Genomic DNA, 27,460 nt, shown 5'->3' with positions numbered 1-27,460 from the left:
CTCAGCCTTCCATCCTTCCGAGGTCGGTAAAATGAGTACCCAGCTTGCTGGGGGAAAAGTGTAGATGATTGGGGAAGACAATGGCAAACCACCCCGTATAAAGTCTGCTGTGAAAATGTGTGAACGCAACGTCACCCCAGAGTCGGAAATGACTGGTGCTTGCACAGGGGAACTTTCCTTTCCTTTCCATTTTCCATGAAGCTGACAAATAGATACATTATTTTCAGTTCCATAGCCTTTTCTGAGTGTTCATGTATTTTACTACCGCTGCTTGTCTGTTTCAATTTAACTTTTTAAGTGTATAGGTTTTTAAAATTGTTTCTGTGTTGTTATTTTATATTGCAAACTGCCTTGCAGCCTGTGGTAGAGGAAGGTGGAAAGCAGACTTTCAGATACATACCTCAACAGATATTTAGCTCAAACGACTTGCTTAAGTATTGTCTAATTTGATGAGAAGGATGATAAGAAGCTACAAACTGGCTTTTTGTTTGTTGATACAATTTAAGCTACTAATAATATCAGTTGTTGAATGCAGTTTTTGCTTTTAAAATTATAACTGCTAAAACACTGCTTTTGTCAAAGTATGTTGTTCTGAATTCTTCATCTCAATAGATATTGGGGTTGGCGTTGGTAAGGAGAAGATCTGTTGCTCCTACTCTGTACAAGCAAAAGGTAGAACCCCAAAGGAAGCCCAGTCTTTACTGGAGAGTAGAATCCAGAGGGTGGTGCCAGTACATTGCTTTATCTTATGGCCTTTTCACCTGTGGGTTTGTGCAAGATTCTGTCTTCTTTCCTGTGTTGTGAAACTTCAGGATGAGGAGGTCCTGGGTATTGGACTACAGTGTCATCAATAAGTGGATGATTCCCAGCTCTTTTCTTGGGGATACAGCTGAGACATTGAACCTTCCAAAATACATACATGTGGTTAAAGTTTCTTTTCATCACAGTAGCCTACTCAACTGTGTGTCATGAGCCCTGATGAGGAGGAGCTGGAAGGGTTAACAGACCTGGAAGAGTTGCCAGCCAGTTCCTCAGCTGAACAAACAGCAGCTGGCCCATCAATCACTCTCCAGGCACCAGTGTCAGCTGTTGATGATCAATCTCCCCCAAGCTCTCCTCCTCCCATCTCAAGAGTTCAAAGCAGGCTCCGGAAAGAACTTTCAGAGCGAAGGCATGAGGCACGCCGATGCTTCAGATCTCTCAGCCCTGAGTTCTAGCAGAGTCACTGCCACCCAGGGAGCAGGCTGATTGAGACTCCCATATAGCTCCCACCCAGGACCTGGTAACCTTGTGGAAGCAACAAGTCTATTCTCTGGCTTGCATCCACGCTCCTTCCTGATCCTGACCTGTTTGATTTCCTTGGCACCCTGACCTTTTGGCTTTTGGACATTGACTTCTGATTCTGGTTTGTGATTCTGCATTGGTGACCTGGCTTCTGCTTGACTTCCTGGACTTTGACCTTGGACTGACTTTGGACTCCTGCCTGCCTGCACCCTGAGAACGTGACACTGTGATTTTAAAAGACTTAGAGTAGAGAAATATATTTTATCTGGTGTCATGTCATCACTTTTCATTTTTTCCTATCTCTAGTTTCACAAGATTATATTTTAGTCAGGCTTGTAAATTGTTAACATTGCTAGTACAATAGTATTAATGGTGTATTAATACAGTACTGTTAATTACTTAATTAAGGGCATGCTGAAATTATACTGGCCATTTCATGTAAGCTATATTGTCCACCCAGAACAGCAAAACTGGCCACTGGTATCGTAATTTAAACTAGTTTAATGTTCAGGTATTTAATAAAGCCTATTAAAAGGTTGGATCCCATGCAGGGCTTCTACAGATAGAAGGGATTTCTGTCCAAAGCGTGTGACCTTTGAACATTCTGTCTCAGTTTGGTGTAGTGGTTAAGTGTGCAGACTCTTGTCTGGGAGAGCTGGGTTTGATTCTCCACTCCTCCACTTGCAGGTGCTGGAATGGCCTTGGGTCAGCCATAGCTCTCGCAGAGCTGTCCTTGAAAGGGCAGCTTCTGTGAGAACTCTCTCAGTCCCACCTACCTCACAGGGTGTCTGTTGTGGGGGAGGAAGGTAAAGGAGATTGTAAGCTGCTCTGAGACATTGAGATTTAGAGTGAAGGGTGGGGTATAAATCCAGTATCATCATCTTCTCTGCAACCCAAAATACCCCCTGAAATCCTGCTCCTGCAACAGAAAGAATCCTCAGCAGCAGCATGAGAGTTGACATGAAGTATGTGGTTAGTGCTTTGGACTATGATCTGAAATAATGGAAGCTCTGCAATGGAGGTTTGTTGGCTGGCCTTAGGTATGTCAGACTGTAGCCGGAGAGTCAGCGAGATGCAGTGGTTAAGAGCAGCTGACTATAATCTGGGTTTGATTCTCCAATCTGGGTTTGAATTGGGTTTGATTCCTCACTCCTGCACATGAAGCCTGCTGTGTGACCTTGGACCAGTTACAGTGCTCTCAGAAAACTCTCAGCCCCACCTGCCTCACAAGTTGCTTGTTGTCAGGAGAGGAAGGGAAGGCAATTATAAACCACTTTGAGACTCCTTAGGGTAGACAAAAGTGGAGTACAAAAACCAACTCTTCTTCAGCCTAACCTGCCTCACAAGGTGGAGAATGTAAAGATAAGATGGGGGAGTGGAGAAGTGGGTGATAAAATGGAGAAGAATATAAACCAGTTTGGGTCTCCAGTGGATAAAAAGACAAAGATGAAGTAAATTAATAACTTTTGGTCCTGATTAAGAAGAAAAAGAGAATATAAATAAAAATATATATATTTAAATATGAGTGGGGGGACTAACAAAAAGAGCCAGTTTAATGTAGTGATTAAGTGCGCAGACTCTTATCTGGGAGAACCCATTTTGATTCCCCACACTTCCACATGCACCTGCTTATGTGACCATGAGTCAGTCACAAGTTCTTTCAGAGCTGTTCCTCTCAAGAGCAGTTTCTGTCAGAACTCTCCCAGCTCTACCTATCTCACAGGGTGTCTGTTGTGGGGAGGGGAAGTGAAAGGAGATAGTAAGCCACTTTGAGACTCCTTTGGGTAGTGAAGGGCGGGGTATAAATCCAGTCTCTTCCTCCTCCTCTTCTTTTGTCTGTGGAAATTCTTTGCTGGATGCAACCCAAGGAATGTCTAATGAACTTTCACTTAAAGAACTGTGCTCTGTATTTCTGCAGAAAGAAGAAAGGGTTCAAGGGCATATAGCCATTGTCACAGCTCGCTGTAAGTGGCTCAGGAAGAAAATTACACAGGCAAGAGAGAGGTTGAAACAGGTATGGTTTGTGGAAACAGCTTTTAGACTGTTCTGCCAGTTTCCTTTGTGGAATAATTAGTAGTGGTCATCATTATTGCTCACATGCACATTAAAGAATGTTTCTGGGAGACTGAAGTTGGAAATGATCCACAGAATAATTCACATTGCATGACTACTTCTATCTGAAAGACAGTTTATTTCTAAGTACCTAGTTAGAGGCTCTTCATATCCAATAGTTGAATTTAGTTAACCTCCATGAATACCTAAATCACCAATATTATTTTGGTTTGGGGATATCCTTTGGTTTAATAGCAGACATATGCCAAATAAAAACAAGTTAACTTGCCTAGGTAAATGGACATCATATGTATGTGGTTTGGTGTGTGAATTAATGGAGTTTGTGAGGAGGTACAGCTGTATGCAGATCAGACTCTTTCTTCTGTCCTGTTTAGAAACCTAAGCAAGATATTGATGAGGAAGGACAAGAATCACCCCAGAAAGAGATGTCTGGCAGCAACATTAAGCTGTGCCGCCTGCAGCCACCGCTGGAGGTAACCATCCGAGAAGCTGAAGCTCAGCCCTTTGAGGTGCTCATGCAGTTCTTGTACACAGACAAAATCAAATACCCACGCAAAGGTAGGACAGCAGATTTCTGTAGTAACATGTTCTGTATATATGAGCCTCTTCCAGAGTATGGTTACTTTCATTTGTATTTTTTAAAATTTTGACTATACTCTCCACTTAAAAACCTTCAAGGCAGCTAATAAAAACTTAAAACCATAAGCTACAATTTAAAATGATCACACTGCTGAAATGCTAACTAAGCAGTGAAACAACAGGTCAGTAAACCACATTAAATCAATCCAGTGCTTGAGACATAAAAGCTAGTAAGCTAGACGCCTTGTGAATGTTTCTAGAGAGAGAATCACGTAGCCGAGTGTCAAAAGATGCTAGTGCTGGTCTCCGGTTTTCTAACCTCTGAAGGTGGGAAGACAAATAGCAGGACTAGACTTGCAGAGATCATCTCAGATGATGGGCAGGCATATTGTGCTTGAAATCTACAAGCACATTGATAATTTGTTTATCTGTCTGCTCGCAATATTCAAAAGCAGCTATACTGAAGTCTGGCCTATACCAGATGCTCGCAATTCTGAAGCCAAATATAGATTGAAATCCATTCATGCCTGTGTTACAAGTAACCAGCATATTGGGCAATGATTCATTTTCCCCTAACATTTTTGAAACATTAAACACAACAGATATTGCTTCAGAAATCCATAGCCATCTGCTGAGATAGCTGCCTACGAAGAGAGATCCTGCCCTCATGTCATAGGAAGTGTTTTTAGTAAAGTATACAGAGATTCCTCCAAGAGCAGCCCATTCAAGAGGCAACCACCACAAACATATTATGGCTACTATGAACAAATGGCAAGTTGTTGCCTGCTGTTAAATTTATTTTTAAAAATAGACACGTGAGTCTATTTTTATGCTTCTCTGTTGCTTCTAAAATGACAACATTCCTCCTCAGTATGGTCATACCCAGCAGCTATACAATACTCTGTTTCTCTGATGTTGCTTTTTACAGTATCATTCATCCTTGCTTTGGATTGAGGTGCTTGAAGGACTTTGTGCCTTAACACTACATGCAGTGAGGGAGGGAGGTCAGTGTCACAATAAATATTAATGGAGGGGGAAAGAGGAGAAAAAGTATGAGACAACCTTCTCAAAAGAGTACAGCTGGATTAGCCTGGCTGTGCCCTGTTATTCATGACTGTATTGTTCATCTTCTTGTAGGACGGGAAATGGATTGGTTTTACCAAGTAGCAATATTTTTAAAGGCTATACTACTAAAGGGGGTGTTGACTTTTAGCATCTTGAGTGACTATTATGGTCTGTGCCTGGTAATTCACCAGAAAGTTTAGGCCTTGCTGGTCATGTGGTAACTAGTACTTTCTCTTCTCTTCAATGGAATGTTATTACACTCCATGGTGTTAACATATATAGGAAGTGCCATTATGGAATCAGACTTCCCTTTAGAGAATATCAGTACTATTTAGTAGAACCCTCCACCCACAAGCGATCAGTGATAGGATCAGGGACTATAACTTCTTTCTCTGCATGCTGAGATGACTGTCAGTCTCATAGCAATATGAAGAATGAATTGATTTACTTTTGTTGTTCAGGACATGTGCAAGATGTACTGCTAATTATGGATGTGTATAAATTGGCCCTTCACTTCAAGCTCTCAAGACTTGAACAGTTGTGCCTCCAGTACATTGAGGCATCAGTAGATCTTCAGAATGTGCTGGTTGTATGTGAAAATGCAAACAAACTTCAACTGGATCAGCTAAAGGTAAGCATCATGCAAGACAATAAATGCTGGTTAAAAATGCCAATCCAGATAGATCCAGCCTAATTAATATCATATATGTGCAGCCACAATCATAATCATCAGGAGCAAACAGAGCTATCCTATCTCCATTTTTGTTTCGTTTAGCTACCTTTGACTTCATAAATGCCAGAAAATTGTGTTGAACAGAATATCAGGAGAGCCCCCAGTGCTTAGTTGGAATGAAAAAACATTAATGGTGATAAATCTGGCTCCAGCAATTGGAGCAGTTTTACTTAGCCATAGTGAAATAAAAGACAGAGATGCAGCAACTGAAGCATGAAACTGAAAGCAAGTGTGGAGTAATGGTTAGAGTGTCAGTCTAGGTTCTGGGAGACCCGGGTTCCAGTCCCTATCTGCCACAAAAGCTTGCTGGGTAACATTGGGCCAGTCACACACTAGCCTAAGCTGCTTTACAGGGTTAACGTAAGGATAAAATGGAGAAGGGAAGCCATGGTTGCTCCTTATTGGGGAGAAAGGCTAGGGATAATTAAGTAAATAAATGCAAAATGTATGTTTAGGTTGTGCCTCTATAAATGGAGCTAATGGCACTGATGCACAGGAAAGAGGTCAGGAAACTCACATGTAGTTATCACCAAATGTTTACCTATAATGTCAGTCAAATGTTTACCTATAATGTAGAGCCTTCTCATCAGAGAAAGTGCTAGGAATATTTTGTTCTTAATTATATTTTCAAACAGCCACTCTAAAGATAGTGTAATTTGTTACCGCCAAAAAAAAAATTCTTGGCAGTATGTGTATAATTATGCAAAGTAATACAAGAATTTATCTTTGAACATTAGCATAAGAAATAATTACATATCATTTGGTTACATGGTGATGAAATCTTTCTTTAAAAGCAGCTGCCTTCAGATAAAAGTAATGGTTTGTTTCTTTTAGGAACACTGCCTGAATTTTGTGGTGAAAGAATCCCATTTTAATCAGGTAATAATGATGAAAGAGTTTGAACACCTTTCCTCATCTTTGATAGTAGAGATAGTACGACGGAAGCAGCAGCCACCTATTCGAACACATTCCGATCAGCCTCTTGATATTGGTAATGTACCATTCTTCTTTAATCAAAGTTGATTGAGACTCTTGCAGGATCCAAGTCCTGTGAGAATATCTCTGTGTTTCTTTGATTAGTTCTGCATGATTCATTGTTTGTTCAACTTTTACAAGGGCCTTAGATGTAGAATGACATTTTTCAAAACTGACTTTTGAAATAGCAGAAATCCATCCCAGATCTTATGGCTGTTACCATAGTCATCTTTTGGGAGATGGAAAGGGAGATATGATAGTTGGCTAGCTCTTACTAATTATTTGAGGAAGGATAAGTTAAGTTTTGCAAGATGACCATGTGTGGGGGGGTGGAATGTAGATCCGGCCTTTTGGCAGGTCTTAATAGATGGTTTGGATGATGGTGTAACTCAGGGGTGGGGAACCTCCGTCCTGAGGGCCATATACGGTCCTCAAGGTCACTTGGTGTGGCCCTCAGGGATTGCTGGGCTGAACTGAGCCATGTGGCAGCCTCTCTGGGGCCTGGCTGGCCATCGAGGATTGTGGGGCCCAGCCGTGCTGTGCAGCAGCCTCCCCAGGGCCAGGCAGGGATCACAGGACCAGATGTACTGTGTGGCAGCCTCCCTGGGGCTTGGCTGACCGGCCAGAATTGCTTCAGGGCCTGGAAAAGTTACTGTCACAGTTCAGTTTGCACTTGATTATCCCAGATGGTGTGGCCTAATATGCTAATATTAGGGGATGTGGTGTAATATGCTAATGAGTTCCTGCTGGGCTTTTTCTACAAGGCATTTGTTTAGGGCGGCAAGCCAGGTGTGTGTGTGTGCCAGATTAGGCTCTCCCCACATGACTTCAAATAGAAAAACAATTATATGCATTAATTTTGCTGGCCTGAATCATTCTCCCTTGGCAGAGCACTGTTTTTAAGTTGATAATTTTTTATGACCCGCGAATGATGTTATAAGCATCCAGATGGCCCTTGGCAGAAAAAAGGTTCCCTGCCCCTGGTGTAACAGTTAAACAAATTATGTGGGTTGAAACACCTATAACTGTATGCTTAATAAATACAGTATTCTTAGGTACTCCCATATTCATTGCTTAATGCTGGTAAAGTGCCCTGGTGGTGGAAGGTAGTGTGGATGTTTTTGTTTCCTGTCACCTGCTTTAGGAAAGATGCTCCACCCCAGGTTCTTCCTATGCTGCAAGAACATAGAGGGGTTAGGGTTAGGGTTCAGCTATTATAAGGAAATTAGCTCTGTCTTTCCTTACCTGAATTAGCTCAGGCAGGGCAAGAAAAGGACTTTATTTAGGATGCCAATACATTCTTATGCTAGACATGCAACTTGTGCAAAGTTTTGTAGAGGACATTAGAGGAATGTGATATGCAGTCCAGCTATTAGAAAGGAAAAAGAGACAAATGCAACAAAAACTGATTCACCAAGGAGCAGAAAGAGGCATCTTCTCTTGCCTAGTGAGGCTTAGCATTTGGTAGAGTCATGGAAGGATATAGCCATCCCAGTAATTAATCTGCAAATTAGGCTGAACTTGGAGTGAGTGGCTGTTGTGACCTGAAACCTCTGAGGTTCATGAGGGCTGTGAGGCAATAGGGACAATTCAGATTTGGACGTTCCCTCTCACAACGACCTGAATGAAGCTCTGATATCTAGGAGTATCTTCTTCTGTATTAGAAGCTTCTACCATTTGGGACTTGCAAAGCCTTCTTAGAAAAAGCCGCTGGAGAAAAATGGCAGGTTCCTCAATCCCTGTATGTCCCCTAGTTGAAAAGTTGTGCCATTATTTATAGGCTTCTATTTTTTTATCTGAGTGGGTTGAAAGGACCTCACAGGGAGAAGGAAAGCAAAAGAGAAGGTATCTGATATGAGTTTCCCAATCTTCCTTTGGCTCCCCTGCCAACTCTAGAAGAAAAATTAAGCATTTTATTGCTGAAAGAAAGACACATAAATCACACAACCTTGGTCCTTAGGTAACCCTAGGGGAAATTCTTCAGATCCCTGCGCAGACAGAAGGGGAGTTGGAGGCACAATCTCTAACCGTTGTCGCTTGCAAGCTGCCAGAGTCTTGAGCTCAAGAGGAGGCCCTCAGAAAAGGGGCCCTCTGATTTTATGCCTTTGGTGCAAATTGTGTAAAACAGGAAAAGGCCCCCCTATACTATTTGTGAATACTCTTTACAAATTTGTGTGGTTTTGGTCCTGTGTTTGGGATTAAGGGAATCTTATTCTTGGAGATGTAATTTAGTATGTTGCCTGTTAACCTTTTCTCCTAGACATGAACTATCTGTTTCAGCCTCATGTTAATGATACAGTAATCCATATCTGCATGGTGCTTATTTATCTAAATTTATTTATCTAAATATCTTATTCAGGAACATCATTGATTCAGGATATGAAAGCTTGTCTAGAAGGTGCTGGACTTGAGTTCTGCGATATAATATTACTCTTAGATGGTCAGCCAAGGGCTGCTCATAAAGCTATTCTTGCAGCTCGCTCCAGGTATATCTAAAATTAGTAATTCACTGATTCACTGATACAGCATGATGCTAAGGGTTGTTGGAGCACTTTCCCCCCTCTGACTGGTGTGAATGAATGTTTTATACAGTTCATCTTTGCACACATCCACACACCAATGACCTGTAATTACATGGAGAGGTGAAGACCCAAACTGAGGAAGTTTGCTGTGGTTTAAATGCAAAATATAAATAAATAAATAAATAAAATATCCTTTGACTCTGGGCAGTTGAAAATGCAGCTGGAGGAAGTTTCAGTATCCAAGCTCAAGAGACATCCTGTGCTGAAATAAGGACTGAATCTTCCAATGTCATTGTTCATTTTTGTACATAGTGAACAGCTAGAGAAAAACTGTATGAACCCAGACAGCTTTTGATCTCATCAGGCAGAGAAGGGGTAGGGGGCAGCAAGAAATAATTTCAATCAATCCTGGAGAAAGGACTCTGTATACAATAATAGGTTAGACTACTTTTATTGATTTAGTTTAAATGTGACATTTGGATGTGATCCCAGCTGCCTTTGTTGCTTACTCTTGCCAAATTATCTTTCTTCATCCCATGTGGCTTTTGTCAATGCATGTCTCATGGATCCCCAACATAGCCTTTTTTGGGTGGTCAAAGGAGACCCCTCACCAGCACAAAAGTTGGCTGCATTCAAGGCAGTGTACTTATGAAATAATGGCAATTTAAACAAACAAGACCTGATTACTACAATGATGCTAAAGTTGACAGTTTATTGTACTAGATGCAATATACTAAATCGGTGGGTTTCAGCCCCAGGGTTGTGATCTTCAGGCTGTTTGTGGAGGTTCACTAGCTGGATAGGCAGGCCTCTATAGAAATACAATTCGTTTGCTGTGTTTTTGGAGGACCTGCTTGCTAGTTCATGTGATTAGAGAGGAAGGGTAGCACGCCTGCCCCTCTGCCTACATACTAGTAGCTGAATGGTAAATGAGGTCAGTCAGCAATAGACACTTTTTAGCACAGGCAGATTCAGGCTTTCCCTCTTGCAAAAGTTCTACTTTGCTATTTCTCTTCCTCCTGTCTGGCTCGGTCACTCCACTCTCATGCCCACCAGTCAGTCCTCCAGTGCTCCATGTGGATTTGCTGCATGGTGCCCTCCAATAGTGAGGTCACCGTCTTACCTCTTTTCTGTCACAGGACTGTAATGTCATTTGCTTGCAGATTCACCTGGGGATTAAAAGTTAATAGAATAGTGTTAAAATTACATTTTGCTCCAAAAATATTTATTAAAACATTGCTGTTGAGAAATCTGCCTTTTGGCTGACTCATTTATGACTTTAAAAAAATGTATTTAGAAATGTCGTAGTAGCTGTACAGTGCTACTCTGCCCACTCTTTGGTTGCTGGATAACAAATTTGTGATGCAGTTATGTGAGAACTAGACTTAGGTTGAGAATCCAATCGATTTTCCTTCTTGTTCACAATGTTTCCTTTACAAATCTTTACATTTGTGTTTTCCCAGTTACTTTGAAGCCATGTTCCGTTCTTTTATGCCAGAAGATGGGCAGGTTAATATTTCTATAGGAGAAATGGTTCCAAGCAAACAAGCATTTGAATCTATGCTAAGATATATTTATTATGGTGAAGTGAATATGCCTCCTGAAGATTCACTGTATCCTTTATGTAGTTAGTATAAAAATACACTTAGCAAGTGGTAGCATTTCCACTTTGATTTTCTCAGGTATATGTGTACAAAAATCACCTGCTATTTAGGTGAGTTAAGAGTTTTGGGGAATTAATCCATAGTGCATCCAGTGTCATGGCCTGATGAGTGTAAAAGAGTTTGGGGATAAGGGGTATATCTGCGTATTGGAGAAATAATATTGTACATCATTAAGAGGCCTTTTTGTGAATTCATAAAGCTCCCATGCATTTTTTTGCTTTACTTTCAGCTTGTACAATTTAAGACTGGAGACTTGTGTGTTGCTTGGTTTATTAGTTCTCCCTTTAAGAAAATACTCAAAGGAGCTTCTATTTCCCAAGATAATTTGCCTACCTCTTTGTATAGCTTCTTGTTTTCCGCTTTGGGCCAAAGCTACTTCAGGCAGATGAAGGGAGGGTTTGGTCCTTTCCATCAACGCAAAGAAGCAGTCTAACAGTTTTTTCTTACTGCAGTAACTTGGTTTTTCTTCCCCTCCCCATGTGGGTCACTCAACCACTATCATTGCTCAAAGATGGCTGCTGGGCAAGTTTCTGCAGTGTCTTCCACTGTTGGAACAAAGGATCCCACCTGTACTCCTTAGGAATCGACGTGTTGCTAATTTACCCAAAGAATAGATAATCTCCAAAGACATAGGTTGGTTTTGGGGTTTTTTTGCTTACAGTGTCTTTTTCAGAATGTTTGAGTTCACAGAAAATTAGGCAACAGCTGCTGCACATATAACATGGTTGAAGCAGCAGCGGTGTGCATGGCCCAAATCCAAAGAAAACTTTAAAGGAGGCAGCCAGCTGCAATTATAATGAGAATACATTAGAGAGAAAGCAGACAGAGGTCAAATCTCTGTTCATCCTTATTGCCATTCCATTTATGTTTATGGTACCTTTGTTCCTCACAACTTGAAACATGAATTCTCTTTAACTGGCTTTTTTTTAAGCTATCTCTTTGCTGCCCCTTATTATTATGGATTCTACAATAACCGTCTGCAAGCATATTGTAAGCAGAACCTGGAAATGAATGTTACTGTGGAAAATGTACTCCAGGTAATTGTTACCACCGAATCAGTTTGGAACGAATTGTAATAAATCCCCTAATTTTTTTTTGCTATGAGAAATTGTCAATTAAAAAGCCCATAAATTTTTGCCTAGAAGGTTTATAAGATTAGTTCACATTCCCAGATAAAACATTATGGCTTGAGGAAGTCAGTTCACTCCTGCCTATAAAAATAGTGTCTATGTCCTTGTGAATTCGTTTGTATCTAAGGAAACATACTTTGCTATGAAGATAAAAGTATGCTACAAAACAACTATAGCTGTTAGTTTTGGGGGGGTGGGGTGGAATGTTGTTTCTTTTAAAGATATAGCACAATGTTTAAATTAAGAACAGATACTTATCGCATGAAATGTTATATTGGAACCTCAGAAAAATCATAAGGGTGCTCTCAAAAATGTTGGTCCTCCCCCTGTACCACAAAAGACAAAGGAAAGGAGTGATGTTGTGAATTCAGAAGAACAAACTATTTAATTTTCCTTCTTTATGGTGATTCTACATTCACACCACTGGGCTTCATGTCTGCTCAAAGTCTTCAGAACATTCTAGACATTATTTTAGGCGTGTAATCTTGCTATTTGCATCCATGTTCCAACGCACATGCGCAGAGGGAAATTGCAGTTTTATAGTCGGCTCTCTTTTGTCTACCACAGTAGCAGCATCAATTGGGAACATTCTCAGAGATTCTGCTATGAGTTAGCAAACTTCTTTCTTTTCTCCCCTTTGAAGTGGGAATTTTACTTTTTGTTGGGTCATGCCCTTTGGACCATAGAGGACCACCTTCAAAAGATGTTGACAGTGTTGTAGAAAATTATCCTTCACCAGCAGCCATGATTGGTGTCTCCTCTGGCTTGGTGAAGAACATGGAGATGAGATTTGCATCCATTGCAGGAAGTTCACTAAACAGGCAATACTATGACAGACGCTGGCAGTATCTTCAGCCAAACTTACCTGCTCATTGTTGGCACTGAAGTCATGCATCCTGACCACTGGAAGTTCAGACTTGACTAGGCCACTGAAATGGGAGTATTGAACCCAATCCCATTTGACATGGAAGAGGAAGAAAGTCAAGGGGACACATCAATCTAAAAATGGTTGGTGGTCTGTCTCAGTCCCATCCCTGTTGGATGCTTCTTTGTGCATTTCTTCAGACTGAAACACTTGAATCACAAGAGCCAGTACTGGGCAAGCTGCAGGAATTCATTTCAGTCCTTCACCTGCCATCAGTCAATCAAGATTAATCCCAGGATGCTCAACTGATTTATCCATTTTCAGAAGAACAAGTGGATAGAGCCATATAGGACCCCTTTCTAGATCTTCTTGATCAAATCCATCCTGTGAGTAGCTGTGCCTGCTAGGTCTTCCAGGGACAGCTACTTGATCACCTCATCTACTTAGGAGTGCTTGCTTTTTAGCATCAGTGAATCTGTTATATCACCTCTACCACTGCAGTATGGTGCTGATGCTTGAAACCATGTCAGTTCCATCTGCTATTGTTTCTGATCCTGTTCAATACCAGTGTTCCCTTCAATACTGATCCCATCTTCAACTCCTTCAGCTCTGTATGTGCTATTGTCGAATAAGTTGAATACCCCAGAACTGCTTTCTCCTTGTTGTCAGGATGGTTCCTGCTGCTGTGATAGATCAAAGTATGAAGTTGGTGGTTCTCTGGATTCAAAGAAGTTAAACAAAGTATTGGACTCTTCATCCAGCCCCATGGTATTTGATATGAAGACTCCATCCTCTTCTCTCTCTCTCTCTCTCTCGGCTTGGCTTCGCGAACGAAGATTTAAGAAGGGTGCAATAGTCCACGTTTGCTGCAGGCTCGCTGGTGGCTGACAAGACCAATGTGGGACAGGCAGGTCCGGCCACAGCGGCTGCAGGGAAAAGTCTGATTTAGGGTTGGTCCTGTAGCAGTGCGATTCTTCCTCAATCTCCTTTTGTCCTCAAGACCAGCTATGCGTGTGTTCTCAAAGGAAGAGACAGCCTGGTGGATGGTGTGCCTCCATGCTTTGCGATCTGAGGCTAGGTCAGACCACTGGTGATGGTTGATGTGACAGGTGCTAAGGGATTTCTTCAAGGAGTCCTTGTACCTCTTCTTTGGTGCCCCTCTATTTCGATGGCCGGTGGAGAGTTCGCCATACAGGGCAATCTTGGGAAGGCGGTGGTTTTCCATCCTAGAAATATGCCCTGCCCAGCGCAGCTGCGTCTTCAACAGCAGTGCCTCGATGCTGGTAACCTCTGCCTGCTTGAGGACTTCAGTGTTGGTCACAAAGTCACTCCAGTGGATGTTGAGGATGGTGCGAAGGCAGCACTGATGAAAGCGCTCAAGGAGTCGCAGGTGATGACGGTATAAAACCCACGATTCGGAGCCATAGATGAGGGTTGTCATCACAACCGCTTTGTAAACATTGATCTTTGTGCCTTTTTTCAGATGCTTGTTGCTCCACACTCTTTTGTGCAGTCGGCCAAATGCACGGTTTGCCTTTGCCAGCCTGTTGTCAATCTCCTTGTCGATCTTGGCATCTGAGGAGATGATGCACCCCAGGTAGCTGAACTGCTGGACTGTCTTCAGAACTGATTCACCCACAGTGATGCAGGGAGGGTGATAATCTTCCTGGGGTGCAGGCTGGTGGAGAACTTCTGTCTTCTTCAGACTAACTTCTAGGCCGAATAGCTTGGCAGCCTCTGCAAAGCAGGACGTCATATGCTGCAGAGCTGATACCGAGTGGGAGACGAGTGCAGCATCATCAGCAAACAGTAGCTCTCAGATGAGTTTTTCCATTGTCTTGGAGTGTGCCTTTAGTCGCCTCAGGTTGAACAGGCTGCCATCGGTGCGATAGCGGATGTAGACACCATCGTCCTCATCTAGATCTACTGCGGCTCTTTGAAGCATCATGCTAAAGAAGATCGTAAAGAGAGTTGGCGCGAGAACGCAGCCTTGCTTTACACCTGTGCCTATTGGGAAGGGCTCCGAGAGGTCGTTGCAGTGTCTGACTTGGCCTCGCTGGTCTTCGTGTAGCTGGATGATCATGCTGAGGAACCTTGGGGGACATCCTAAACATTCCAAGATTTGCCACAGGCCTTTCCTGCTAACGGTATCGAAAGCTTTGGTTCTTCTACTAGAGATATAAAAATAATGCATCCAGACAGCATAATGAACAATTCATCAAAGTACAGAATTAGAAAACAATGCACCAACAAAGTAAGACAAGATATACAATAAACAGTGCAGAAAGTGTATTATAAAGGTAGAATACAGTAAAAGCAAGATAATAACTAGAATAAGCATCACAAAAAGCTACAATCCCATTCCTTTATAAAAGTGTGCTTCTGTTCCCTTCTACTAAATTCTAATCCCTTTATGAAAATGCCTTACTGAACATTTCTGTTTTGCACTTTCTATGAAATGATGAAGGTATGGGAGCCTTCCTGACCTCCTCAGGCAAACCATTCCACACGGCTGGAGCTTCCACAAAGAATGCATGCAAACAGACAGTTGCAGGTCTTATCCATTTCCAGGGTGACACCTTCAGAAGGCTTTAGTTGGATTAACAGCGCTGTCACCACAGAACATAGGAGGAGAGGCAGTTCTGCAGGTATATGGGTCCAAGGCAGTTAAGGACTTTTTAGCTGATAAGCAGAACACTAAATTGAACCTGATAACTGATCTGTACCCAGTGGGCTGTATGCAGAAAGAGTGTGTCATGCATGTTTCACCTGCTATTCAGTAGTAACTTGTCTGCTGCGTTCTGTACCAACTGGAGTTTGCAAGGTCTTCTTTTCAAAAGAAGGTTGATAGAAATATGAAGAGCTACTCAGTGCAGTTATATGTCCTTCTGCAGATGTATACAACCTTGCATACACCCAAAAGACTACTTGATTCCTTTAATTATACTTGAAGAGCATAAAGAGAACCCTGATGGATCAGGCCACCCTGTTTCCAGTACTATTCCACAAGCAGGGTATAAAGGTCCCTTTCCAGTGCAATTCCTGCATTGTTGTCCCTAGGTTTACTTGTATTCAGGAGTCTACCGCATCTGAACATTAATATTGCATATAACTGTTATGATTAATCATTGTTGAAAAGCCCAAGAATTTGTCTGGTCATCATTCAAAGCTACCCAAGCCAGTCAGCAGCATCATATCTTGTGCCAGTTATGCTCTTACTTTGATTTTTAATATATGTAGGTAGTACTTTCTTTCTTCTGACCCAGGTCCTTAACTTGCCTGACGCCCATATCTTTTTCTTGAACCATCATTGTGGAAGCTATCTTATGGTCACAGAATTATGATGCTTTCACAAAATATCTCTAAATATATAGCTTTGGCTAGTCCCCACCACTCTAGTTTCCTGTATTGATTTCCTTACAAGAAATTCACTTTTATGTAGTGAACTGTGCAGTGTATGATGTAAATTATAATATGATGACCACACAAGTAAATCATTATATGGATAGTACATAAAAGCAGAGAAAGCATAGCCAATCTCTAAGGGATGTTTCATACATCTTTCATGATAAATTCAGGTTTGCCAATGGGTATAGGTAAACGTTTTATGGAAACACACGCATAAACATACAATGGCCTAGGAGTGGGTCTCTTTTTTTAGCTTTTAGTCTCTTATTTCTGGGTTAGTTTCTTAAAGTCTCTTTTTTTCAGAATAAGCCTTTTTTCTCTCCTTTTTTGTGCCTTCAAGTGCTCAAGAAATTAAAATTGTGGAACAGGATTCTTTATCATTTTGTAGTTACACAAAATGTGTATTCTTACACATTTGTTTCTGGTCTCAACTGGCTGTCCGAGTTCAGACTCTTCGGCCCCCAGGGAAGATGGGAGTTAACTCCCATCTTCAAGCAAGGAGGCCACCATCAAGTGAGAGAAGAGCTGGGGAGATGGGGTGGTGGTGGTGGAAGACGAGGGATACAGCAGACAAGAAGACCAGGAAGTATTCAACAAAGAGGACTAGACTGACCGAGCTTTGAGAACTGGAGATGCTCTGAAGCACAAAAGAAGCAAGATGAAGAGAGATTGAGCCCCGCAGAAACAAAGATGCAACCTCGACAAGATCCACCTGGGCAGAAAGGCAGAAACATACCCAGAGCAAGTTCTCAATTAGTGGGTAAGGGGAGGGGAAGCCTAGGAATTGATTATTTAAGAGGGAAGTCAAGGGAGAGCCGGGGAGGATGCATCCACTGGAGTCTGCGTGCAGAAACTTGGAGGGTCAAATGGGAGAAAGTGGAAGACAGGGAGGAAGGGGATAAAGGTCAGGAATAACCTCCCCCCTTCCTTTGTCACGACTGAGGCTCATCCTGTGACTAGAATCCTCAGAGAATGATCGTCCTGGAGTGACTGTGCTCTCCACATACAGCACAACAAAACCCAGGTACTGACAATGGCCTTTTTTTGGTTGGGGATTATTGAAAAATACATAAATTTTATTTATCAAATGTTTGATGTGAGCATCAAACATTTGAACCATATGGAGCATTTGGTGACTTGGTCTCTTTAGTCTCTTTTCAGTACATTTTCCTACAATTTTAGTCTCTCTTCTCACTTTTTTGGGGGTGGTCTACCAGTTCTAGCTCTGAATGCTTGAAGGAACTTGTTGAAGGGTCAGGCCCTTTGAATACATTTGATCTAGAGCTATTTTTAACATCCTAAAAGACTAGGAGTTTCCTCAAATATTTTCTAACAAGAACCGTAAAAGTTTTTTTTTTATATAAAGATGCCTAATCCATGTTTCCAGTTCAGCACAATAGTCTTTAGAGCCTGTTCTTATTGATGTTTTTACTCAGTATAAACATGTACCTTTTGTTGTGTTTCAGATTTTAGAGGCAGCTGACAAGACCCAAGCTCTGGATATGAAGAGACATTGCCTGCATATCATTGTTCACCAGTTCACCAAGGTTGGTTGGATGTTTTCTGGGGTTCTGGGCATCTGCTGTCCCCTTTCACTGCCATGGCTGAAAACAGCTTAAGGTAGCCCTCCATTTCATTCTTGTTCCACCCTTTGGGCTGTATGCTATGCTATGTAACCTACCTTTAATAGTAATAGAATTTATGAGACCTTTTTTAATATCATTACTGCCTTTCAAACAGTTTCTTCAGTGGCCATTACCTGTTCTGTGATTTTCTTTTCAATATTGACTGTTCTGTGTACCATGATAAGGTCATGTTTTTGTGTGTGATATTTATTAGTCATGTACCATATAACATTTTTCCTATCACTGGATATAAATAAAGCATAGCTTTCTGTTCTGATGGTGAATTTGGTAATACCATTATTGGCTAGAATCCAGAGAACAGTATAAGTCCAAGTAAAACAAATCTAAAGCATCCTTAAACACCAGCTCTCCTCTGTAGTCCATTGTACAGTGAAGACTCATGTGATCATTGAAAAAATGAAGAATTTTATTATGCTTTCTCCAAGTTTATTTTGCAAAAACAGCTAGGTAAAGAAAGATGTAACACCATTGCAACAGAAAGGACAGTTTAGGAGTGCCTCTTCTGCATTCAGTCCATAGCTTGGTTCTGCACGGATTGGCTGGCCCATATGATGTCACCAAGAAAACTCTTCCTATCCACAAAGCAGTTTTGCACTTAAAACAAATAAACTTTCTGACCAATTATCTGCTAAAAGCACCTGTGGTGTTTGAAAAGTAAAAAGTGGGTCAGACAGCCTGCTTTGCCATGGAAGGGAACGACTGAGTGAACCAATGATTGTTTTGTTGACACAGTTCTAATTTCAGTTACAAAGCTGAGAGGAATCAGCATTTTGCACAGTTGCTGAGTCACACACTGAGAGTTGTTTTTTAAAATATTAAGTCTACTGTGCAATGTTGCCATATTCAGACCAGCTAGCTCAGTATTGTCTTTTCCAATGGGCAGCAGCTGTCCAGGGTGTCCAGCAGAGAAAAGTATTTATCTGCTGTAGTTACTGATCAATTGAAGATTCCAGGGACTGAACCTAGAGTCTTTTTCAGGCAAAGAGTGTGCTCTGCCGCTAAAGCACTGCACATCAACATCTAACTCTTCAAATCCTGACCATTGCCTTTGAGTTGTCTACATTTTTACGGTATTACAAAGAACAATTAAAACTAGCTAAAACAATTAGAAGTATCTTTTCGTTTGCCTTGTTTTTCTGTTGACATTTGATGAATATTATAAAGTGACTTCCAAAGCTACATTTGATTAGTTGCAATGTAATAAGAACCAGACAGGTGAATAGTAGTGGTAATTTTCATCATGATTACTAAAACTGTAACAAGTTATCAACATTCTAGTTAAGAAAAACTAATGTATGCTAAATAAATAAAAACCTAACAGAACATAACTTTTTTCAGAACCGAAATGTAGATTGAATGTTTCCAGTCTGTGGGCCATATTAAGATTCTGATGGATTCTGTTGCTTGAAATAGAGAGAATGGAGCTTTTTGGTTTGATTAGATCTATGAGTTGCTCTCCTGCTTTATTCTGTGCTCCTAGCCCAAATTTCCCAACAATATTTGGTTGTACTATTTTCTGTTCCTGTCACCTATGATTATCAGTACATTTTGTTTAGGTGTGTGATCAATTTCCTCCTGTTCATTTGCATAAAAACTTTCAATTTATTCCTCTGCAGTATCTCTAGCTAGGGTGTCAACTTAAATGATGGTTAGATTTATAGGCTATTATTCAGTCAGAATTCTTATTTTAGGCCCTGATTTGTGCTACATCTCACCTCACTATTAGAGCAACTCTGTTTCTTCTGGGTTTGTCATTTCCCAAGTAAAACACATCATAATTTTCTGATTGAAAATGTCCTAATCCACTTTAATTCATTCACTCTCAGAATTGCAATTTGTAAATGTTCCATTTCTCATTTTATGATTTCAAGGTTACCTTAATTCATACTTCTCATGTTCCGTGTTCCTGTTACATGTATTGAGCAGTTCTGGAGTTTCCTTTTATGTCCTTTCACTTCAACAACTGAACATCTTTTTGGCTTTAATCCCATTGCATCATTAAGAATAGTGCTACTCATACTTATCTTCTGTTCTTCTATGGTATCTGATGAGTACTATCTGACCTGGGGGTCCTGTCTTCCAGCACTGTTTTTTTTCTCATTTTGGATTGTCTCAGTACAGGGTATTCAGGGTATGAGATGAGATGCTCAGTTGCTGATCAGGATTAGATAAAATGCCACTACCATTGTCTGTGGATAGATCTTCCATCTGTGTCACTTTCCACTATTGCTGCACTTCAAGGATTCTTGTGCCCTCATCACCGTTGGAACTGTCTGTTCTCTTTTGCTGATATGGCCATTGAATTATGAAGTGTGAGATGCATCTTAGTCTGGTATCTCAGCTGTGACCATTCCACCTTGAGTGACTCTGCTTGAATCTTAGCCTCTCGACAGAGTCTAAACTCCTTCCAGTATTGCTGTCAGCTTCTCTGACACACACAACGCCCCCCACCACCACTATGTTAAGGTGTGCATCCAAGAGTGGAAACTGGGACAACTCCACAATAATAATCTTTTGCTGCCTCCTTTCATGTCAGAATTCTGCTAATGTTAACCACTCTCTTCTAACCTCTGTAACTACTGTTGCCTCCTTTAGGCAAATGTATGTACTGAGGACATAATAGATTTCTGAATTAGAAATTTTATATAAATTTTATATAGGAGTAAGTAAACTTGCTGAATGTATGCATTGGTGAATGAAACTAGTGGTTCTTAGCAGTTAGAAGAAACCAGTTTCGGTATCAGGGCCAGATCTGGGGGAGGCAGAGGGGTGCTTGTCCCGGGCATCGATGGGGGAGGGGCGGGATGCCAAATTGGGTATGGAGTCCATTGTATTCTATGGGACCATAAGATAGAATGGCCTATAAGGGGGTGCCATTTTTTAATTTTGCCCCCCCTCAAAAAACAAAAACATGTAGATCTGGCCCTGTTCAGTATAGATGCAACCAGCTTCTTCCTATTGGTATTGGTATATGTTGTGTATGCATTTCCATTATTTCTTACAATAGGAATATTTCAGTTTCTTTTTAGTCCAGTTGTGGTTGCACAGCATAGTAGAAAAATTATAGGCTTGGCTCCAAAGTACCTGAAAGTGAGGCTTTAGTGAGAATGGGAATTGGCAACAGTCCTTTCCCAGCTTTGTTCTGTAGTTTGGATCTAAACCATTCCTTGGCTCAGAATTTCAGACTAAGAAAATTGGTCTTTCAGAAGACTTTAACTGTCTTTTACTGTGACTACAGTGCTCTATTACGAGCATGGTTGCAGAGATACAACTTCAGGGTTCTTTTAAAATTCGGGGGGGGGGGGGGTTGTTCATTTAAACTTCAAAGCATTTACTGTTTTAAATAGGACCTTTGTTTTTCAAGCAAAAACTCTGTGCTTCTTTGAAAACTATTACTGAAAAAGGACTGTCCCTGAATTTAAGATGTCCCATAATATGTAGTGGCATTACATGTACCTTTTTTATGAGTGAGTTAATCATTTTAAAATAAAGTGCTTGAGCTGGTTCTAGTAAAACTAAGCAAATAGCTTCTTTGCACAAAATAGAGTGCAGTGAAGCTGAAGGAGAAATGCATTACAAAGCTTGTTCAAGTGCCTTTACATGTATTTTAGGTATGACTGTATCTTTTGCCTCCAAATGGACCACTCTTCATCACTGAGGAGCACTAGTTCAGAGAGAATTTGTTTTAAAGGAACTGTGCAAATAGTCATTTACTCTGACTTTTTTCTTTAAAACTTTGCTCATTAGCTTATGCCTTTAAAATAATGCTTTATTATCTGTAAATTGATTTATGTAATGTCTTTTAGATGTGGGTTGGAGTGATAACTAGATTTTTTCCCCTTTTCTTTGAAGGTCTCCAAGTTGCCAAATCTTCGATCCCTTAGTCAGCCTCTACTTCTTGACATCATAGAATCATTAGCAAATCACATATCAGACAAGCAATGTGCAGAGCTTGGCTCAGATATCTGAGGATTCCTGTATTCTACGTATAGGTATTCAAGAGGTTGCACTCTTCCTTACATGTATTGTCACAGTCTATCTGACTTGTTACCATTCCATATTGACCTGATGGAAATGTCCTCATCAAACCGAAGATTCAGGGGTTTTTTTAAATGGCATGAAACTTTCAGAATGTGCTCTGAACCTGAATCTGATGTCTCAGATGTGAAGAAGAGAGATGACAGTTTCCATTTTTCTTTTACTATTCAGCAGGACAATGTGTACATTTTTTCAGTATTCATCAGGAATAAACACTTTTGTTACTGAAACTGTTTCCAAATCTGTACCACCAGGAGACGAGATCAACTTTCTTCTCTTTCTTATCAGTACTGTTCTGCTGCCTTGCATGGTCTCTGTTAACCATGAATGTTGGGGTGTAGAAAGCTAAGAGATAATCTCTGAGGCTGCTGGGGATAGTTTCAGGTAATAATGAATGCAGTGGAACAGCTAAAGCTGTGAGTAGTGTTAATAAAATCCATCCAGCATATATCCGATGATTAGTAACTGTTCTTCCTTTCTCAGCATCGAAGCCGATGTCACCAAAGACTGTCTTCAAAACACTAATTGTCATTCCTTTTGCTGTATGTGTGTATAAAAGATCAAATACATGCCCTGAAAAGTACTGTAGCAAATAAATGTAAATTTAAGGAATATGAAATAATATACATGACTCTTAGTAAACCTATGCTGCTTCACCTTTGCAATTATGAATGCAAATGAATGTCTGACATTTCATTTCATTAAGTTCAAAGTGTAGTTTTTACATGGGCCTAGAAATGGGTCCAATAAATGCTGGTTCTACTGCCATTGTAAAAACTTACCCCTGTACGGATAGTAATGTAAATTCCCACTCCTCCCCAAACTTAATTGAGCTGTACTCATGCTGTTTACTGACTGCCAGCTGCTTGATTTAATATGGTGTTACATTTTTTAAAAAATAACATTCAACTTCAGTAACACCTTAAAGACCAATTGCATTTTCCAGGACATAAGCTTTCATGAGTCAAAGTTCGCTTCATCAGATATGTTCAGGTGGGTATCCATGTTGGTCTGAAGCGGTAGAACAAAGCTTGAGTACAGTGGCATCTTTAAGACAAACAAAAGTTTAATTCTGGGTATAAGCTTTCATGCTCATGCATACTTCATCAAATATCTGATGAAATGTGCATGCACATAAAAGCTTATAACCCAAATTAAACTTCGTTGGTCATAATGGTGCCACCGGACTGAGACTTTGTTTCATTGGATGTACTTTGACTCATGGAAACTTATATCCTGAAAAATTTTGTTGGCTGTTAATGTGTTACTAGACTCAAATTCTACTATGACTACAGATACCCACCTGAATTATTATTTTTTTAAAAAAAAATCTGGACTTTTCTGTTAACAAAGAGAGCATACTTTGGGAATGAATAAAAAAACTTCACCTTAGGTCTTAGCAACAGTGGCATATCTACGTATGTTAGGATAGGTTGGGGAGAACCTTAGAACACTGAAATCTAACTTCCAGACCAAGGTGGCTTTCTGTGGTGGACTGCTTGCTGATGTAGTGCTTTATGAAATTGTCCTTGCGACCAAGATTCTACACATCGGAGATTCCATTTTTAGTAGTTGTTTCCCTTTCACACCCACTATACATTGAAGATCCGCCGCACTGTGTTCTCACATGACCTCTGCATTCTCTCCACCCTGTTTTAATATTGTTTTTATTTTGAAGAGCATAGATAATGCAGCACTGCACAGAAATAATGCGCTATCTTTCATAAGCACCTTCACATAATTTGCAGACACCTCCAATTATCTCTTACCCCCTTCCTAAAAGGCAGACTGAGCCATGGGTGATTCTCTTCCGCCTTCAGAAAAATTGAGCATAAGTTATGCAAGATTGGAATAACATAATGAGAGCCTTTTTAAAAATCCTCACATTTGTAGAGCCTCTGGCAGTCCCTTTTCTTATCTCTAAAAGATAGGCAATTGTCTTCTGATATGCTAATTTTTGCTCCTTGAGGTAATCAACAAATTAAAAGCTAATGACTAGCTCTTCACTGAAGTATTTCAGTTGTACTTAATGATAATAATATTATCATATGGCATTGTGTGTAGTATAGCCAGGAGATCCTAAGATTGTCTGGCAGCCAGAAGGCCTAACACTTTATTGTTATGCACCACTAGGTGGTCAGCTAGACTTGTTTTTAAGGCAAGAAACATTTCAGAGGTGGTTTGCCATTGCCTGCCTCTGCATCATGACCCTGGTATCCCTTGGAGGTTACCTTTCCAAATACTAACCAAGCCTGCCCCTGCTTAGCTTCCAAGATCTGACATGATTGGGCTAACCTGGACTATCCAGGTCAGGGCTAATTGTACTGTTCCCCTTCAGACACCAGAAACTGCTGATAGTGTCCTGCCTTAGAAATCCAGTAGCACCTTTAAAACCAACAAAGTTTTATTCAGAATGTAAGGTTTCGTATGCATGCACACTTCTTCAGACAATGGAATGGGGTACAATGAGCAGAACTACATATAGTTCTACATATTGCTTCAGACCAACACAGCTGCTCACTGGATCTGCCTTAAAAATATTGGTTTGGTTTAGTACTGGTTTAAAATAAAGCAGGGCTTCTTTGATGGTGTTGTGTATAAAGTACATGCTGTTAATGGTCTGTGCACAAATACAGGATGACAAAATGTGAAAATAAGGGAAAAAAAACATGTCAGTTGTGTGGTTGAAATGTGGAAAGTGCTTAGTATGGCCTTTGTTAAGATGGGAATATAAATGGAATAAAAATATACTAGATTGGCACTAGAAAGATAAAAGGAATCAAACATTTCTGCATATGTACCACTTACTACTACTGCATTTGGGACAAGGTTTGCATAGCTGTTATGTTGGTGTCACAGAATAAGAGAAACAAAATGAGATACAATTTTCTTGTAAAGAAGTATGCCAGTTTGAATTGCAGGTAATTTTTATTTTCTTTTGACTACATTGTTCAACATTTTTGCTCCAATTAAAAGTCACATGCATTAGATTTCAGAAATGTAAGTAAATAAAACCAAAAGTAGAAGTGTCATAGCTCTTGCAAAGACTGAGTTGGAGTATCTCAAATTAATCTTTTCTTGTAAGAAATTGCGCTGCTTGGAATGTTTTCTGTTCCTCCAAATTGTCCTTGCTTTAGAAATGGTGAAATGTCCCACTGTGAAGAACTGTGTGCCAGAAATCATGCTGTGCAAGTCTGAGGGTGAAAGACCACATGCTTCTTAATGGGGTTTTAGTATTTCTTGAAATTCTCCCCGTAGGCTTAATATTGCGCTTCTGTTTGAAGCTTTAATCTATTTGCATGTGTTGGAACACTGATTGTAGAGACACTTGCATGATTATTGGTAGCCAAGATTTATGTAGTACATATTTTGAGAATGAGTACCTCTAAATGAATGAAATGTATCTTGAGCCTGTATAGACTGGTTTTCATTCTGTGTATTCATATTGGGAGAAAAGTGCAGATCAGAGTAGCTTGTATGATAAACCTTTTGGTTTATACAAGAAGGGCGGATTATAAATGAGGCCAATAAAAATGGATTTTTAAGAGTGATCACCCTGATTACTAATGAATGACACTGCCAGTAGTCAAATGGTTTCCCTGCCAAATCTAACAAGGAGCTCCCCTGATTGTTCAGCTGCATGCCCACCTCTCTTAGCTCCTCAGCTGATCTCAGTTTTGCAGGTCACTTTGAAGGTTACAGTCAACTATTAAAAATGTTTTCTTTGAGATGTTCCTTTCTGCTTGAAAAAGAAATGTAGACCTCTGTGGCAATGACATACCTTTATCACAATACTTTCTGGATTTTTATCCCACTGGTTGCTTTCATTTCCCCATCTCTAATCTTTAACTATTATACTACCGCCTCTCTGCTAATGTTTTAAGGAACAGCAGTGTCACTCTTCAGATGTATTTTACTCATGGATTGTGTCCTAGCAATTGGCTTGCTTTATTCAGCTGAATGTTATGTAAAAATGAGGGTTAACCTCACTGACATCCAGGGTCAGTACATTAGTAGTTACAGATTTAGTTGAAATTTGAAGCCATTGCAAACGGACTTCTAATTAAAAGTGGAGTGACTGTAAAATGGCTAATTACATTTTCCAATTATCATTTAGTTCACCAGTTCTACTTACAATTCAAATGGAATGCATGAATAGAAATATTTTGCAATGTAACCATGCTCAATTGATGCCTTGCTGGCTGGTTTTTTGTAAACTAATATATTTTGCACATTATCCAGCTAAAACCATTACTTCAGCAAATTGATTTATTTAATATATAAGTGAATAACTGACTTCTTGATACATGCAAGGATGCAGAATTTTTCTAAAATACTGCAGTGTCCCCATGTAATAGAGACAACAAGCTTTCCCTTGTACCTGTTTTTCTTGAGTCTCAAAGTGAGTAAGCGATGATTAAGTCATATGATACATGTAGTGTTGATTTTATAATGGGAACTCATAAATATACATAAATTTATCTGCATAGGGCTAGTTCTTAGGAGTGGACTGGAAAAGGAAAGTGGCCTTGCAGTGCTACAAACCAGTACTGCAGGGACCTCTCAGCTGTACCAATACTGAGCATTAGCTCACCCATTGCTGCCTCCTGAAAACTGCTGCAGGAGGTGATTGTTGATGAGTTGGTTTCAGTGTTGCTGAATGGTGTGTGTGAAGTAGCCTCTGGATCATTGCTAGAATTGTAAGGACTTGGTTCTTCTTGTTCCTGGCAGTGGCCCACCAGGAAGTTTCCCTTAAGTCAAATGGCCTGTTCACCCCTGCTAACCCCTGCAATTAGCCTGAATGTGGTTTCTTGAAATTTACCAAGAAAGATAGGGTCCAAGAAAATCGAGTAGAATTGTCTTTTCTGTACCTCGGTTTGAGGCATCTTGTTTATGCCTCGTCTAGATAAACTGGCCAAGAGTTGATCTGTAGAATATGCAGCCTTCCATGGGATTTGTTGCTGGACTTAATCGTCTGAGCCATTCTTGATTTGCGAGTTCAATACTCCAATTCTGTGCATTTATACTGAGAAGTTAATTTTAGAAAATTCTGCTTCCAAATAATAGTGTTCAGGATCTGTGCATAAAGCTCTTTGTATGTGCATCTGTCTAAGTGTTCTTGTTGTAAGGGTCCCTTTTATTAACAGATAAGAAATGAAATTATATTGTTTCTGGGGGGGCTAACAAATTTTTGTACCCAGTTTTTTAAATAATAAAAAATGAAGAGTTTAGAATCATTCAGTAATCATAGCAAATCCTTAACATGCCGCATAAATCTCAAGATAGAGGAGGATTTATGTTTATTAATTACTGACAAGATTAATAAAATAGGGAAGGATTTACAAGATAAATTATTAACAAGGTAGAGAATGTGATCCTTTGATATATTTTCTGTTCGCCCTGGTCTAGATAGCCCAGGCAGGCCTGATCTCACCAGATCTCAGAAGCGAAGCAGGGTCAACCAGCGGCGTCACTAGG

General features: G+C 40.3%; 1 protein-coding gene across 2 annotated transcripts in view; it reads left to right on the top strand.

Annotated features, from left to right (window-relative positions):
• Positions 1–27,460, top strand: part of MMP24 (matrix metallopeptidase 24) — a 106,327-nt gene that overhangs the window by 17,912 nt on the left and 60,955 nt on the right. Inside the window, exons 12-20 of one of the 2 annotated variants that reach the window (XM_060231073.1) lie at positions 3,203–3,298; positions 3,732–3,915; positions 5,463–5,632; positions 6,569–6,725; positions 9,069–9,195; positions 10,695–10,844; positions 11,827–11,932; positions 17,765–17,845; positions 21,797–22,683. In XM_060231073.1, coding sequence (XP_060087056.1) covers positions 3,203–3,298; positions 3,732–3,915; positions 5,463–5,632; positions 6,569–6,725; positions 9,069–9,195; positions 10,695–10,844; positions 11,827–11,932; positions 17,765–17,845; positions 21,797–21,913 — 1,188 coding nt within the window. In that variant the 3' untranslated portion in view covers positions 21,914–22,683. Of the gene's footprint in view, positions 1–3,202; positions 3,299–3,731; positions 3,916–5,462; positions 5,633–6,568; positions 6,726–9,068; positions 9,196–10,694; positions 10,845–11,826; positions 11,933–17,764; positions 17,846–21,796; positions 22,684–27,460 lie in introns of those variants that run through there. The other variant, XM_060231072.1, reaches the window with a different exon arrangement.

This window comes from Heteronotia binoei, chromosome 2 (assembly GCF_032191835.1).
Source record: "Heteronotia binoei isolate CCM8104 ecotype False Entrance Well chromosome 2, APGP_CSIRO_Hbin_v1, whole genome shotgun sequence".
Taxonomy (NCBI): domain Eukaryota; kingdom Metazoa; phylum Chordata; class Lepidosauria; order Squamata; family Gekkonidae; genus Heteronotia; species Heteronotia binoei.
Note: the sequence above shows the minus strand (reverse complement) of the source record. Positions and strands in the feature narration are given on the sequence as shown.